Source organism: Macaca fascicularis, chromosome 7 (assembly GCF_037993035.2).
Source record: "Macaca fascicularis isolate 582-1 chromosome 7, T2T-MFA8v1.1".
Classification (NCBI taxonomy): Eukaryota; Metazoa; Chordata; class Mammalia; order Primates; family Cercopithecidae; genus Macaca; species Macaca fascicularis.
The window spans coordinates 128,305,843-128,322,479 of record NC_088381.1 but is presented as its reverse complement, the minus strand read 5'-3'; the positions used below and the strand labels follow the sequence as shown (position 1 = coordinate 128,322,479).

Genomic DNA, 16,637 nt, shown 5'->3' with positions numbered 1-16,637 from the left:
AGATTAAAAATATATGGTTATAGAAGTAGCTGAGCTGGGGAGAGTAGAGACTCAGAAGCCAGGGGACATAGAGGTTCTACTAGGAGTAAGTGATCAGAAGAACCAGGTTCTGCAGTGTTAATTAAGAGCAGTACTAAAAAGAAATCATTTAGTTGGACAAATTTGATCATTGGTGACCTTGGGAAGAATAGCATCATTAAAATGATGGGAGTGGGAGTTAAATTGAATAGAATTAGGAAGTGAATAACTCAGATAATGAAGAAAAAGAGTCAAGTTGAGAAGTGTGGTGGAGTTAAGGAAAGTCTGAAGGACAGGCAATATTGAGGGAAGCAAGAATAAGAAGACATTTGATTTGCCTTTTATGCTTAATTTAATAGACTTTAACAGTCTATTTACAAAGCTTTTAGATCTATTGTTGTTACATAGACATAATTTCTTTTAATTTCAACAGAGAAATGTATCATGATTATATACATCAATATAAAGAAGTTTTGAAGCAATACCAACTAAAATACTCAGAAACACCCTTTTCATGTGAATATTATGAGAAGAAAAGAGAACATGAAGAAATTCAAAGCAGAGTGTTGGCATGTACTGAACAATTAAAAATGAATGAAACAATTTTTATGAAATTTCGAGGTATTAATATTTTTATCATTTTGTTTTAATTATGGTATCTTTGTAACAAAAAGAAGATAATAAATCAGCTTATGCTATGACTTTGTTTTTCAGTGCCTGCTCCCTTTCCATCACTTATTAAATGGACATTAAACATGTATCCACAATAGTATTTGTACTTATAATTTTTATTAGATAAGCATTGTTTTGAATTTTGTTACTGTGTTTCCTTTGTGAGAATAACACGGATTTGTTTTGTGTTTAATTAAAAGATTTTAAAAGTCATTTTAAAGGTCATCTTGGATTCATTTTCATGTATATTCATGTGATCAGAAGCAAGCAACTTTGGTAAGAATAAAATGGCATATGTATTTGGGTTTAAGTGGTGTATCTTAGGAACCAAACCATGAAAATGTCATATTGGTCTGTCTTACCAAAGAAAATTCCAGTTAAATTGCTTGATTATTACTTGTTAGAATGGAAGGTGCAAAGGAGGTGAGTTACATTTATTCATTCATCTATCATTGGAAACCTACCTTGTGCCAGGCAATACTGAAGATGATACAGAGCTCTCTTCCAAGGAGCTCAGAGTTTAGTAGGGAAGACAGACATGTAAACAAATAATTCTAATACAGTACCACTGTAATAGATGCCTAAGTAATTCTTAATTGGTCTAAGTCTCACCTGTTCATCAGAGAGCTCTTCCCTGATGATGAACTTGAAACTTTAATCCTCTTTCAACCTCCGCAATCCTTCATATGCTTTCCTATCAGATTATAACTCCACTATTTGTACTAAGTCTTCTTTATCCCTGCATTCTACCTTCCTTTCTGTCTGCTTCATTCTAAACCATCCTTTTAACTCTTCTGCTGCTAGCTTTTTCCATGTTTTGGTTTTAGTCTCTTCGATTTTTTGCTGTTCATTTGCTGCCCATTTGTGCTTTAACTTTTCAGTGGGAAGGGGCAAAAGTTAGTAGATGCTGAAGGTATAGCAAGGGTTTAGGGAGTTGGATGTGGAATGGGATGAGATACAAGGTTGCATGACAAACAGGAAGAGGTGAATGGAGGTAGGAAGATTTGAAGATTAGGATTTAATTATCTGTATCTAACATTTTAATGGAAACTTGATAACAATAGACTTATAAATCATGATTCACCTGAAATTTTATATTCTATCTTATAAATCATACATATTTTAAGGCAGAATAGGAAAGCCCTGGTTAATTTTCTCTGGAATTCTTGTTAACTGTCACTATTCTATCATTTTCAAATTCTCCTAAATGGATTGTAATTTAGGACATTGTATTAGCTAAGAACCATGTGGAATGTCTATTAATAGCTGAGGATTTTTTACTTGAAATTGGGCACAAATCCAGTTCAAGTAGAAAGTCCAAATTGAAGATCTGCCTCTCTTTTGAGTTCTGTAGGGTACACTGATGAGCCTTACAGAGCAAGAAAAGGGAAATTTGGTCGATTTTGTTTTTGTCCAGCATACTGTTGTTGGCTTGAAATGGGTAGATTTTTAATATTGTCTTTGAACAAATAAATAATGGAAGCACATAAGAAGTTAAATTTGGGCCTGAATTATGTTTTATTAGTTATGGCAAGTGACACAATGAACTTTGATTTAAAAAGCAAAAAAAAAAAAAAAAAAAAAAAAAAGACTACCCTGTGAAAATACTTAACTGAAATAATCCTAGCAAATATTTTGTATTAAATGTTATTTTTAAGCTCAATATATAACATAAACAATAAATTATCTTTGTTAGTCTGCCAAATGTTTATGTTATTCTCCTGTTTTCAGATACTGTTTTTAATATTGTTTACTGTTTATATGGAACATACATATAAATGATGTCACATAATCATTTCTGATATGGTATATATATTATAAATTTAAAATTTACTTACATGACATAGTTCCTTAACTTAAGAAGTGTTAATTTGAGATGTAAAACACAAGATATTCTTAAAAATGCCAGCAATTTTACCAAAAGTTCATCTGAATTGAAGAAAGAAGTAGATGAAATGGAAATAGAAATTAATTATTTAAACCAGGTATATATTTTGTTATATATTTCTAATATGTGTATTAATGTATAAATATAGTGGTATGTTAGTTGACAGTTTTAGAAGAGCTATTTTTATGACAGCCTGATATGGAGAAAGGTTTAAGATAATTTATTTGCCTCAGATTACCTTTGGAGCCAAAATGTATTTTAGGTACTGAATATATTAAACTGAGTTTTGGGGAATAGTTTAGCTTTCTTTGAGGTCTGAGGAGAGAACATGAGGAAGGAATAAGATGCAGCATAATAACAGGATTTTAAAGGCATTAAAAGACCTACGCCAGGGTTTTTTTAAAAGGTAGTAAATAAAGAAACTTGAAAAATACATGACTATAATCTTTAGCGAGCTAGGCTAGAACTAGTGTAGCCTTTTCCGTCTCAAAAAAAAATTATATTTTCTTGGATACGTTTGGATGCCATCCACGAAACTGTGGCTTTTATTTACATAGGTATGATAACCCATCAAAGTCGCTTCCAAATTCTGAGAAAAATTTGAATACCTTATTTTCCAAATGTTTGAAAATTCTGTTAAATATTGTATTCTTATCATTCATTAACTATGAGGTACTAAATAACAGTAATATCATTTTAGTAAACAGAAGAAAGTAGATGCCATTTCCTTTAAAATATATGGTAACTGTGTCCTTATGTAAGGAATCAATGTCTACTTTGCTTATGACTATCTGTTTTTAAAAAGATTGGAGTTCGTTAAAATCTACATTTGCCAGTGGAATTGTAAGGAAAAGTTAAAGGGGTGCGATTTATTGTTAATTTTGTTTTTGTTTTAATAACTGTAAATAGACGATAGTAGATACTATCAAAAATATGAATCTTATGATTATATAGAAAAACAGATAAAGCATATCTTTTTTACTGCTTTGCAAGTAATTATTTTGTTTTGCATTCCCATTTGTCTTTTTAGCAGATATCTAGGCATTATGAAACTAAGGCTCTTTCAGAAACTCTGGAAGAAAAGAACAAAAATGTAGAAAACAGAAAAGAACCGAAAGAAAGGTATAGGTAACCTTTAAAATTAGATTTTATGTGAACAGATATTTTGCATCTAAAAGTTTGATTCTGTATTCCATCCCAAACCACTAATATTTACGCAGTATTGGTAAATTTTGTTGTGCAGGCTATTTTCTATTAATTTCTTATGAAAAATATTATTAACTTAAATATTATGAACTAGTACTAAAATCTGCTTGTTATTTAGTAAGGCTGAGGATAATATGTAAAGAGAAATAGAGTAGCAGCAGCAAATCTGCTGTTCTAGAACCTGTCAGTTGTATAAATCATCCAGTGTTTTCCATGATGGGCCAGCAATAGAATTAAAACAGAAACAATAGTGGGAATAGCAAGGTATTTACTTTTTTATCACCCTGTCCACCTTGACCAGTTCTTCCTTTGCTATAGAGTGAAGATGAGTCAAAGCATGCTGCTAAATGTGTGACATCGTATTTCCTTGTCTTTTGTTTTAGTGGTGATAAAATAGAGATCAGTTATAGAGGCAAAAAAAAAAAAAAAAAAAAAAATGGGATCTGCCTGTTATCCTATGACAGAAAAATAGATGTATTACTATTGCTGTTTCTGATCAGCTTTTACTTTTCCCTCCTACTTAATCCTTTTTCATTCTTCTAAAACTCCTTTCCTTAAGTTCCATGGCCCTTAATCTGATTTTTCAACATACTCTTCTGTCAGGTTAATTTCCCTGATCCTACTTTTTTGGATGTGTTATTTTCTCGATTCCTCCACTCCCATGTACCACATTCAATGCAAGTATGTCTTTAATTTTATAATGAAGTTAATTGAAAAAATAGGTAAATAGACAGAATTTTACTTTATTGACTGCCTTTAAGAAAAATTCCATATATTGACAGAAACATATGAATATTTAGTCATTTTTAACTCAATATATATTCTGACAGTGTTTATTCTATTTCTTTGATTTAGGTAAAATTTAGTGAAAACTATTCCTTCAGTAAAAAACTTAAAAGACCCATTTATGATTATAATACTGTTTTAACAATTTCTGTATTCATGTTGGTTGATTTATTTCTGAATATGTCTTTTTAAAGTTTGAAGTACCATGAAATCTGAAGCATGCTATTTGTAGTTACAAGTTTTGGCTTAAAATGTTTTTGACATGTGTAGAAAGTCTTTTTCAATTATTATATTTTAAAAACAAGAGTGGACTATATTGGGAAGAGCACTGAACTTAATCAGGGGAAGTGTGGTTTTGCTCTGACACCACTACTAAGTAATTCAGTCATTTTGGGCAAGTCTATTAAATTCTTTGGAACTCAGTTTTATTATCTGCAAAATGAGTGGTTTTTATTATATAGTATCTAAATATGCCTCCTAGCTTTAAAATATGTTAATTTTAACTTATCTAATATTTAATGTAATTCACCTTTCTCTTTAGAATTTTTGAAAAAGATGAACATGTACCTGCATTTAATAAAACTCAAAGCAGTCAATTATTTCTTCCTTATGAATCTCAGAAATTAGTAAGACCAATAAAGATGCATTCTTCAGAACCAAGAATTGCAGGTATAATATCTGTTTGTTATTCAAAAACATTTTTTTTTTGCAAACACACAGAAGAAATAAAAGGGAGCAATTTTATTTATCATTCGGTGTAAGCAAAAACAATACTGGGGACCTATAAACTCAAGAAAGTGCTGCTTTGAATCTTTCTGAGAGCAAACAAAATATGTCTTCTATACCTAACTTTTTTCTCTTGAGAAAGGAATTATTCACACAATAATTTTCAAAAACAGTGTCTGGCCTGGTTGCACAGCTATTAGAGGAGGATGAAAAATTACATATTTTTCATTTGAGGAGTTGATTATCAATATGTGTGACTTAGTTAAAAGACTTATGCTAATAGTATCTGTAACTTAGTCACTGAGATATTTGAGTCAAGTTTCATTCAGTGGCTCTGCAGATTAAATGAACTATTAGGTTGGTGCAAAAGTAATCACAGTTTTTGCCATTGCTTTTAATTAAAATTTAATGGCATTTGCCGTTACATAACGGTTTTGGCATTAAAAGTAATGGTAGGCCGGGCGCGGTGGCTCAAGCCTGTAATCCCAGCACTTTGGGAGGCCGAGACGGGCGGATCACGAGGTCAGGAGATCGAGACCATCCTGGATAACCCGGTGAAACCCCATCTCTACTAAAAAAAATACAAAAAACTAGCCGGGCGTTGTGGCGGGCGCCTGTAGTCCCAGCTACTCGGGAGGCTGAAGCAGGAGAATGGCGTAAACCTGGGAGGCGGAGCTTGCAGCGAGCTGAGATCCGGCCACTGCACTCCAGCCTGGGGGACACAGCGAAGCTCCGTCTCAAAAAAAAAAAAAAGTAATGGTGAAAACCATGATTACTTTTGCGCCAACCTAATATATTATATTAGATTAACTACACTGGCTGGTTTCTTTGTCTCCTCAACCACTCTGTCTTCTTTGGTGTCATTTCATCTTCATAGTTATTGTAAAGCTATTATATAGTAAGGAATTAAGAGTTTTAAAATAATTTCATAATTTCATATTTTAATTTAAACTAAATATTCGTGTAGATTTGATTTTCTAAATTATAAGTTTAGGTTAAATGTTGGGGAAGATACTTGATTCTGTTTCCAGAGTTGATTTAAAGTAGTACTGTTTAATAATCTAGATGTAAAAGAAGAAAGTTCTGTGAATCAGTCAAAGCTTGCCAATATTGACTTCAGACAAAAAGAAAATGATACACAGGTAGGTATCTCTTTTTAGTAGTATAAATTAAATACCTGCTTGCATTAAGTGTAATAATGAATGTACTACCCTTAAGACACAGACGGGTGTGTGTGTGTGTGTGTGTGTGTGTTATAAATTTATTAAATCAGCCATTAGTGCAAACTCAAGGTCTAAAAAATTTAAAGGTGTTTCAATATGGCATTCTGATTGTATACTGTAACTTGTCCCCTTATTCCTAAAAATAATAGAAAAAGATATTTTAAAATACCAAGCCCTGTACATAGTAGACCCAAAACTGTGAGAAATTCCTGAAGGAAAAATAGCAGGATTGGATTGAAGAGGTAAATTATTGCCCAGGACATGCATAGGATAATACTGTTCCACAAGATAAAGGTATATGGACAATGAGTAAGGTAATTTGTTGCATTACCTCAGTCGTAGTTAGTTTACTTAACCCCCTGTTCATCTTATATCCACTGTATCTTTGGCCAGGCATCAGCAGTGGAATGACTGTCTCCAGGTGGAAGCAGTGAATATGGAAGTTTGGGTGAGAGAGATAGGCAGGTCCCCTGGGTGGTTCTTGATGCCCATGAAGAGTAAGGAGCATACCACCCAGAGAGCTAACTGCTGCTGGCACACTTTTTTATCTTTCCCCATTCTTCCTGAAAATAGTCCAGAGGGAAAGCCTCAATGAAAAATATAATTGTTCTTACACTGGTAATGGTGACCAAAGTAATTAGTGAAACTCAAGTGTAAACATGTATAACTTAAAAAAATTTTTAAATCTGGTACTGAAATTCCAGATAATGTCAATATGGGATGAAGGTGGAAAAATAAATGAGAAAAATAAGTTTACTAGAGTTCTATTTTTTATTTAAGGATAGAGGTAGGGAGAAGATATGAACACTGATGAACTCCATACATTGTTGGAAAAATGTAAATTTATGCATATATATTAAACATTTAACGGTAACCACCGGAAGAGAAATAGAATGTGTTAGTTTTAAAAAAGTAGAATAAAATAGATAAAACAAAATTAATTAGTCCAACAAAAGACAGTAATGGGGGTAAAAATAAAACAGCTAGAAAGCATTGTAAATAGAAAACGAATAAGGTGCCAGAAATAGTTCTGAACAAATTAGTAACCACAAAAATGTGACTGAGTTAAACCCCCGTTAAAAGACAGAACTACTTCTATGGGATATATAAACAAAATACGAGTATATGCTATTAAAGCAGAAGAGCAGAAACAACTTGACATTGAGGCTGAAAAAAAAGAAAATATATCAGGCAAATGCAAACAAAAACAAGGCAGATGTAACAATGTTGTATGAAATAGAGTTCAGGGTGAAAAGCATTAATGGGGTAAATACATTTCATATTTTTAAAAAGAACAATTTACCAAGAAATTATAAAAACCACAATGTGCTAAATTATTTCAAGTTTCAAAATATGTAAAGCAGAATTTGACAGACTTTCAAATAAATGGTTAAATACACAGTTAAGAAGCTTAATATAGTCTCTCAAAAAAAAGTACTGATTGTGAGTTTAGGAGTTGAGTTTGGCTATATGTGAAACAATATAAAACTAAACCAGTGAAATGATAGCATCTTAAACAAAATAAACATGAATTTTTCTCTTACTTGCCATAAAATTCTAAAGTAGGTGATTCAGATTCAGGACTGATAGCATCATCTCAACAATGTCGTTATTTCTCAAGCTTCATCTATGTTTTGTTTTCCTGCTATTTTTCATGCTATGCTTTTACCTTTAGGTCACTTCATGGTCAGAAGGTAACTATGTAAATGTGCCATCATATCTGCCTTCCAGGCAGGAAAGAAATAGGGGAGAAGGGCCAGCTGAGTCAGCCCCATTTTTAAGGATTTTTCCCGGAAGCTCCGTAAACAATTTATGATATCATTTCACTGGCCAGAACTTGGTCACTTGGGTACCTCTATCTGCAGGAGAGGTTGGGAAACAGGGTTTTTTTGTTTGTTTCTTTGTTTTTTAAAGTAGAACACAAGGAGAAATTAGATTTTGGATAGGACAGGCAAATGGCAGTTTCTGCCACAGAGGTAAATCAAATGGGTGAAAAATAAATAAGAATTTAGGGAATCTGAATAGCACAATTAGCAAACTTTGTGCTCAACATACACAGAATACAGTTAAGTTTTTATTTGCAATATTAACCAAAATTGACCCATTACTAGAATAAAAAGTATATCTCAATGAATTCTAAAAAGTTGCTATTTTTACTTACTATAATTTAAAAAATACAAGTCAAACACAACGGTAGCCCTCCCCTAAAAAACTTGCAAGATAAAGAGGGGGATCTGTATGGCCATATGTCAAAATATCCATTATTTTTCTTCTTTCCTTGAGGTATAATTCATATACCATGAAAGTTACCACTTAAAAGTGTAGATTTAGTGGTTTTTAGTGTATCATAAGGTTGTGCAACCATTATCACTCTAATTCCAGAATATTTCCATCACCCGAAACATTTGTAAATATTATCAAAACATAGTAATTATAACAATGTGGTGAAGGAAAAAGACAAAGTGAACAACAGACTACATAAAAATAAAAACTTATATGTGACAAAAGACACTAACAAAGTTAAAAGACAATAACAAAATGAGCAAAATATTGGTATCCGCAATGTATACTATATAAAGAAGTACATAGTAACTCTTACAAATTAATAAAGAGATAATAAAAATGGACAAAAATAAGAAGGCAGTTTATAAAAAGGGAAAGCCAAAGGATCACTAAATGTAACAAGATGCCAGACCCCAGAAGTACAGGGAAATGCAAATTAAACCATTGAAATGCCTGGTTTTACCTATCAGGTTAGCAGACTTAAAATATTTGCTTGGTAATATTTAGTGAGGTCAAGAATAGTGAAAGTGTAATTTGGTACAACCACTTTGGAGGACTGATTCACAATATAAATTTATTACAAATAAAAATGTATATAGTTAGCAGTTCTACTGCTTGACATCTACTCGAAACAAATATTTGAAATATTTGTACAGGTATTTGTACCAGGAGACATATACAGACATGTATTCTCCTTACAGGTGTGTCCAGTCTTTTGACTTGCCTGGGCCATACTGGAAAAAGAGAATTGTATTGGGCCGCACATAAAATACACTAACACTAACAATAGCTGATGAACTAAAAAATAAATAAATAAAACCTTGAAAAAAATCTCATGTTTTAAGAAAGTTTACAAATTTGTATTGGGCCACAGTCAGAGCCATTTTGGACCGCATGCAGCCTGCAGGCAATGGGTTGAACAAGCTTGGTTTAAAGCATACATCAAAACAGTAGCATCACTTGTTCTTTAAAGGAGGTTGACACTTTTTCTTACAGTTGAAGAGCACAGAAAGATGACGGAATTAAGATCAATGTCTGTTATAGCAAAAATAAATGAGATAAACTTTTCTGTTAAAACTATATTTTCATTTTGAGTCAAATAACAAAAAGCAGAGACTCTTTAAAATGAGTGATTCAAGGAGGACAAAAGGCTTGAAACAAACATTAATAAAACAATGGTTTAGATATTAATATTAAACAATTTGTTTTTGAGACAAAGTGTTGCTGTGTCACTTCCAGGTTGGAGTGTAGTGGCGTGATCATGGCTCACTGTAGCCTTGAAATCCTGGGCTCGATGGATCGTCCCACCTCAACCCCACCCTTGCTTCCCCCATCGCCAGTAGCTAGGACATCAGGCTACCAAACTCAGCTAATTTTTAAATGTTTTGTAGAGATAGGGTCTCACTATGTTGTACAGGCTGGTCTTGAACTCCTGGTGCTCAAGTGATCCTCTGGCCTCAGTCCCTGAAAGTATTGGGATTACAGGCATAAGTCACCACTCCCAGCTAGATATTAATATTAAACAATTTAAGGTTAAAATGGAATAATAGCTTTTTTACATATATATAAAAAAGGAAAGTTTCAGCTTTTAATCTTTTACTCTGTTGTTTTGCTTTCCTGTGTTGAATTTGAGAGCTAATAGAGAATGGAGGGACACAGAAATCAGATAATCAGTTGAGAAACTGGTAAGATTTAGTTGATGAGTCATGAATATGGGTGTTATAAATTTTAAAAGGCTTATCTTAAATATAGAAATACTACTACAGATCGTTACTATACTTGTCAAAGACATTAAATTCTTAAACTTTTTTGTTTCTCAGCATTTGACTTAATGTTTTGTATGTAGTGGTTTCAGTTAATGTGTGTAGTGGTTGATGTTGATAATGATGGTAATGATGGTAAGGATGAAATGCTAACGAAATGAGAGTTCTGAGTTGCTATGACAAGGAAAAAATTTTTTATTGTTTTGTATAGCCAAGTCAGATGCTTAATTTCTTTCTTTCAGATGTTTAATGACTCTGCTGTGGATAACCATTCAAAATGTTCACATATTACGGCTATCAAAAGTTCACAAAAGTTTATGCAAGTCAGGTAACTTTTAAAAATAAGAAAATGCTTTAACCTCTGAAATAATTTATGGATATCAACTCAGAAAAAATACAAAAATTATATTTATTCTATTTTAGATTGTTAACTCCACAGAAACAATCAAATTCCAATCAGTGGTTTGAAAAAGGAGATAAAGGTATTTGCCGTTTATATTTTTTCTAAGAAGTAGGGGTAACAAATTATATGAGGCTTTTATAGTAGTCAAATAAATTGTTGGCATTATTTGCATCTCTGGTTAACTGACCATGCATGCCAGGCTTTAAAATACATCTTCCCTAAATACATTTTATTGTAGAATATTTTATTGTAGAATATTTAAGTGAAGGAGAAATAAAACCCTTTACAGACAAGCAAATGCTTAGAGATTTTGTCACCACCAGGCCTGCCCTACAAGAGATCCTGAAGGAAGCACTAAACATGGAAAGGAACAACCGGTACCAGCCATTGCAAGAACATGCCAAAATGTAAAGACCATCAACACTAGGAAGAAACTGCATCAATTAACGAGCAAAATAACCAGCTAATATCATAACGACAGGATCAAGTTCACACATAACAATATTAACCTTAAATGTAAATGGACTAAATGGTCCAATTGAAAGACACAGACTGGCATATTGGATAAAGACTGAAGACCCATCAGTGGGCTGTATTCAGGAGACGCATCTCACATGCAGAGACACACATAGGCTCAAAATAAAGGGATGGTGGAAGATCTACCAAGCAAATGGAAAACAAAAAAAGGCAGGGGTTGCGATCCTAGTCTCTGATAAAACAGACTTTAAACCAACAAAGATCAAAAGAGACAAAGAAGGCCATTACATAATGGTAAAGGGATCAATTCAACAAGAAGAGCTAACTATCTAAAATATATATGCGCCCAATACAGGAGCATCCAGATTCATAAAGCAAGTCCTTAGAGACTTAAAAGAGACTTAGACTCCCATACAATAATCATGGGAGACTTTAACACCCCACTGTCAACATTAGACAGATCAACGAGACAGAAAGTTAACAAGGATATCAAGGAATTGAACTCAGATCTGCACCAAGCGGACCTAATAGACATCTACAGAACTCTCCACCTCAAATCAACAGACTATACATTCTTCTCAGCACCACATCACACTTATTCCAAAATTGACCACATAGTTGGAAGTAAAGCACTCCTCAGCAAATGTAAAAGAACAGAAAATTATAACAAACTGTCTCTCAGACCACAGTGCAATCAAACTAGAACTCAGGACTAAGAAACTCAATCAAAACCACTCAACTATATGGAAACTGAACAACCTGCTCCTGAATGACTACTGGGTACATAACAAAATGAAGGCAGAAATAAAGATGTTCTTTGATATCAATGAGAACAAAGATACAACATACCAGAATCTCTGGGACACATTTAAAGCAGTGTGTAGAGGGAAATTTATAGCACTAAATGCCCACAAGAATAAGCAGGAAAGATCTAAAATTGACACTCTAACATCGCAATTAAAAGAACTCGAGAAGCAAGAGCAAACACATTCAAAAGCTAGCAGAAGGCAAGAAATAACTAAGATCAGAGCAGAAATGAAGAAGACGGAGACACAAAAACCCTTCAAAAATCAATGAATCCAAGAGCTGGTTTTTTGAAAAGATCAACAAAATTGATAGACTGCTAGCAAGACTAATAAAGAAGAAAAGACAGAAGAATCAAGTAGACACAATAAAAATGATAAAGGGGATATCACCACTGATCCCACAGAAATACAAACTACCATCAGAGAATATTATAAACCCTCGACACAAATAAACTAGAAAACCTAGAAGAAATGGATAAATTCCTGGACACATATACTCTCCCAAGACTAAACCAGGAAGAACTTGAATCCTTGAATAGACCAATAGCAGGCTCTGAAATTGAGGCAATAATTAACAGCCTACCAACCAGAAAAAGTCCAGGACCAGATTCACAGCCGAATTCTTCCAGAGGTATGAGGAGGAGCTGGTACCATTCCTTCAGAAACTATTCCAATCAATAGAAAAAGAAGGAATCCTCCCTCACTCATTTTATGAGGCCAACATCATCCTGATACCAAAACCTGGCAGAGACACAACAAAAAGAATTTTAGACCAACATCCCTGATGAACATCAATACAAAAATCGTCAATAAAATACTGGCAAACCGAATCCAGCAGCACATCAAAAAGCTTATCTACCATGATCAAGTGGGTTTCATCCCTGGGATGCAAGGCTGGTTCAACATATGCAAATCAATAAATGTAATCCAGTATATAAACAGAACCAAAGACAAAAACTACATGATTATCTCAATAGATGCAGAAACGGCCTTTGACAAAATTCAACAGACCTTCATGATAAAAACTCTCAATAAATTTGGTATTGATGGAATGTATCTCAAAATAATAAGAGCTATTTATGACAAACCCACAGCCAATATCATACTGAATGGGCAAAAACTGGAAGCATTCCCTTTGAAAACTGGCACAAGACAGGGATGCCCTCTCTCACCACTCCTATTCAACATAGTGTTGGAAGTGCTGGCCAGGGCAATCAGGCAGAAGAAAGAAAGAAAGGGTATTCAGTTAGGAAAAGAAGAAGTCAAATTGTCCCATTTGCAGATGACATGATTGTATATTTAGAAAACCCCATCGTCTCAGCCCAAAATCTCTTAAGCTGATAAGCAACTTCAGCAAAGTCTCAGGATACAAAATCGATGTGCAAAAATCACAAGCATTCTTATACACCAATAACATACAAACAGAGAGCGAAATCATGAATGAACTCACATTCACAATTGCTACAAAGAGAATAAAATACCTAGGAATTCAATTCACAAGGGATGTGAAGGACCTCTTCAAGGAGAACTGTAAACCACTGCTCAGTGAAATAAAAGAAGATACAAACAAATGGAAGAACATTCCATGCTCATGGATAGGAAGAATCAATATTGTGAAAATGGCCATACTGCCCAAGGTAATTTATGGATTCAATGCCATCCCCATTAAGCTACCAATGACTTTCTTCACATAATTGGAAAAAATTGCTTTAAAGTTCATATGGAGCCAAAAAAGAGCCCGCATTGCCAAGACAATCCTAAGCCAAAAGAACAAAGCTGGAGGCATCACGCTACCTGACTTCAAACTACACTACAAGGCTACAGTAACCAAAACAGCATGGTACTGGTACCAAAACAGAGGTATAGACCAATGGAACAGAACAGGGCCCTCAGAAATAATACCACACATCTACAGCCATCTGATCTTTGACAAACCTGACAAAAACAAGAAAGGGAGAAAGGATTCCTATTTAATAAATGGTGCTGGAAAAATTGGCTAGCTATAAGTAGAAAGCTGAAACGGGATCCTTTCCTTACTCCTTACACGAAGATTAATTCAAGATGGATTAGAGACTTAAATGTTAGACCTAAAACCATAAAAACTCTAGAAGAAAACCTAGGTAATACCATTCAGGACATAGGCATACTCAAGGTCTTCATGTCTAAAACACCAAAAGTAATGGCAACAAAAGCCAAAATTGACAAATGGGATCTCATTAAACTAAAGAGCTTCTGCATGGCAAAAGAAACTACCATCAGAGTGAACAGGCAACCTACAGAATGGGAGAAAATTTTTGCAATCTACTCATCTGACAAAGGACTAATATCCAGAACCTACAAGGAACCCAAACAAATTTACAAGAAAAAAACAAACAACCCCATCAAAAAGTGGGCAAAGATATGAACAGACACTTCTTAAAAGAAGACATTTATACAGCCAACAGACACATGAAAAAATTCTCATCATCACTCACCATCAGAGAAATGCAAATCAAAACCACAATGAGATACCATCTCACACCAGTTAGAATGGCGATCATTAAAAAGTCAGGAAACAACAGGTGCTGGAGAGGATGTGGAGAAATAGGAACACTTTTACAGTGTTGGTGGGATTGTAAACTAGTTCAACCATTGTGGAAAACCGTGTGGCGATTCCTCAAGGATCTAGAACTAGAAATACCATTTGACCCAGCCATCCCATTACTGGGTATATATCCAAAGGATTATAAATCATGCTGCTATAAAGACACATGCACACGTATGTTTATTGCGGCACTATTCACAATAGCAAAGGCTTGGAATCAACCCAAATGTCCATCAGTGACAGACTGGATTAAGAAAATGTGGCACATATACACCATGGAATACTATGCAGCCATCAAAAAGGATGAGTTCGTGTCCTTTGTAGGAACATGGATGAAGCTGGAAACCATCATTCTCAGCAAACTATCACAAGAACAGAAAACCAAACACTGCATGTTCTCACTCATAGGCGGGAATTGAACAATGAGATCACTTGGACACAGGAAGAGGAACATCACACACTGGGGCCTATTGTGGGGAGGGGGGAGAGGAGGGGGATAGCATTAGGAGATATACCTAATGTAAATGACAAGTTAATGGGTGCAGCACACCTACATGGCATATGTATGCATATGTAACAAACCTGCACGTTGTGCACATGTACCCTAGAACTTAAAGTATATAAAAACAAAAGAATATTTGGAAAACAAAAAAAGATATAAAGAAAACAAAAATATCACTCAGACGTAACTGAACATCATAAATACTGGTGTATACCGGTTTTTCTATGCATTTTTATTCTTTTTTCCTCCAAGTTTGAATCATATTTTATACATAATTTTTATTCTTTTTTCCCACTTGATATACTATTTAGGTTATTTCTCTATGTCAGTAAATATATTTTATTTGTAATGATCGTATAATGTTCCATTGTGTGGATATGCCGTAATTTATTTAGTCATTCTTTCACGTGGAATATTTTAGTTTTTTTTTTTTTCAGTTTTTTTGCTATTATAAATAATGCCTCTATATTCTTTTACATTAATCTTTTAAACCCTTGGACTATTTTCTTTGAATAAAGTTACTGAAGGGTCACAGGATATATATATGAATTTATCATCCCCAAGTCATCTAGCTTTTCTAACTTTGACACACCCTTGAAAATATGAACTCATTCTCTGTATGTATATACACACACATGTGTATACATGTATGTATATGTATATTAACATAATGGTGAATGTATATATAATATATACTACACAGATGGATATATTTTTATAAACTAGTAATACATAACAATTGCTCTATTAAAGTATATAAAAGTCTATATCTCTTTTTGTCTCATAACTGACTTTTGTTTTGAAGTTTTAAAAATGCCTTATTCTGACAACATGAAATGGATGTATATTTAGAGTGCTCATTTAATATACTATGAGTCTTTTTGTCACACTCAGTATAGGATTCACCCAACACAGTATGCTTAATCCACAAAGATGCTCCTTCTGAGAGAAAAAAAATTATATATTACCTGTGTAGGTGATCTGTTTCACCTGTTTATAATCTATATACGCCAAGCTGACAGAGTGTTTGACAGGGAGGAATAGCCAATCTCTAGGAATATGGGGAAATGCACATATCTCACATAGCCCTACCTGCTGTGGAGCATGTATAGTGTGGCTTCGTACCCAAGAATGAATACAATTATTTTGGAATTTAAAAATTTTTTCAATAATTTTCAAACCTAGCTTTTGGAGAAAGTAATATGTGGTAAAAAAATAATGCTTATGACTTAAATTTAAGAGACAAAAAGTATAAAACTCTCAGAAGATCAAATAGAAAAACATCTTCATGACTTCAAGA

The 16,637-nt window shown here is 33.6% G+C and overlaps 1 protein-coding gene across 1 annotated transcript in view; it reads left to right on the top strand.

Annotated features, from left to right (window-relative positions):
- C7H14orf39 (chromosome 7 C14orf39 homolog) overlaps window positions 1–16,637 on the top strand; it is a 51,235-nt gene that overhangs the window by 10,568 nt on the left and 24,030 nt on the right. Inside the window, exons 6-13 of the mRNA XM_065548874.1 lie at window positions 452–639; window positions 733–775; window positions 2,555–2,675; window positions 3,609–3,700; window positions 5,112–5,239; window positions 6,362–6,438; window positions 10,808–10,893; window positions 10,989–11,047. Coding sequence (XP_065404946.1) covers window positions 452–639; window positions 733–775; window positions 2,555–2,675; window positions 3,609–3,700; window positions 5,112–5,239; window positions 6,362–6,438; window positions 10,808–10,893; window positions 10,989–11,047 — 794 coding nt within the window. The remainder of the gene's footprint in view (window positions 1–451; window positions 640–732; window positions 776–2,554; window positions 2,676–3,608; window positions 3,701–5,111; window positions 5,240–6,361; window positions 6,439–10,807; window positions 10,894–10,988; window positions 11,048–16,637) is intronic.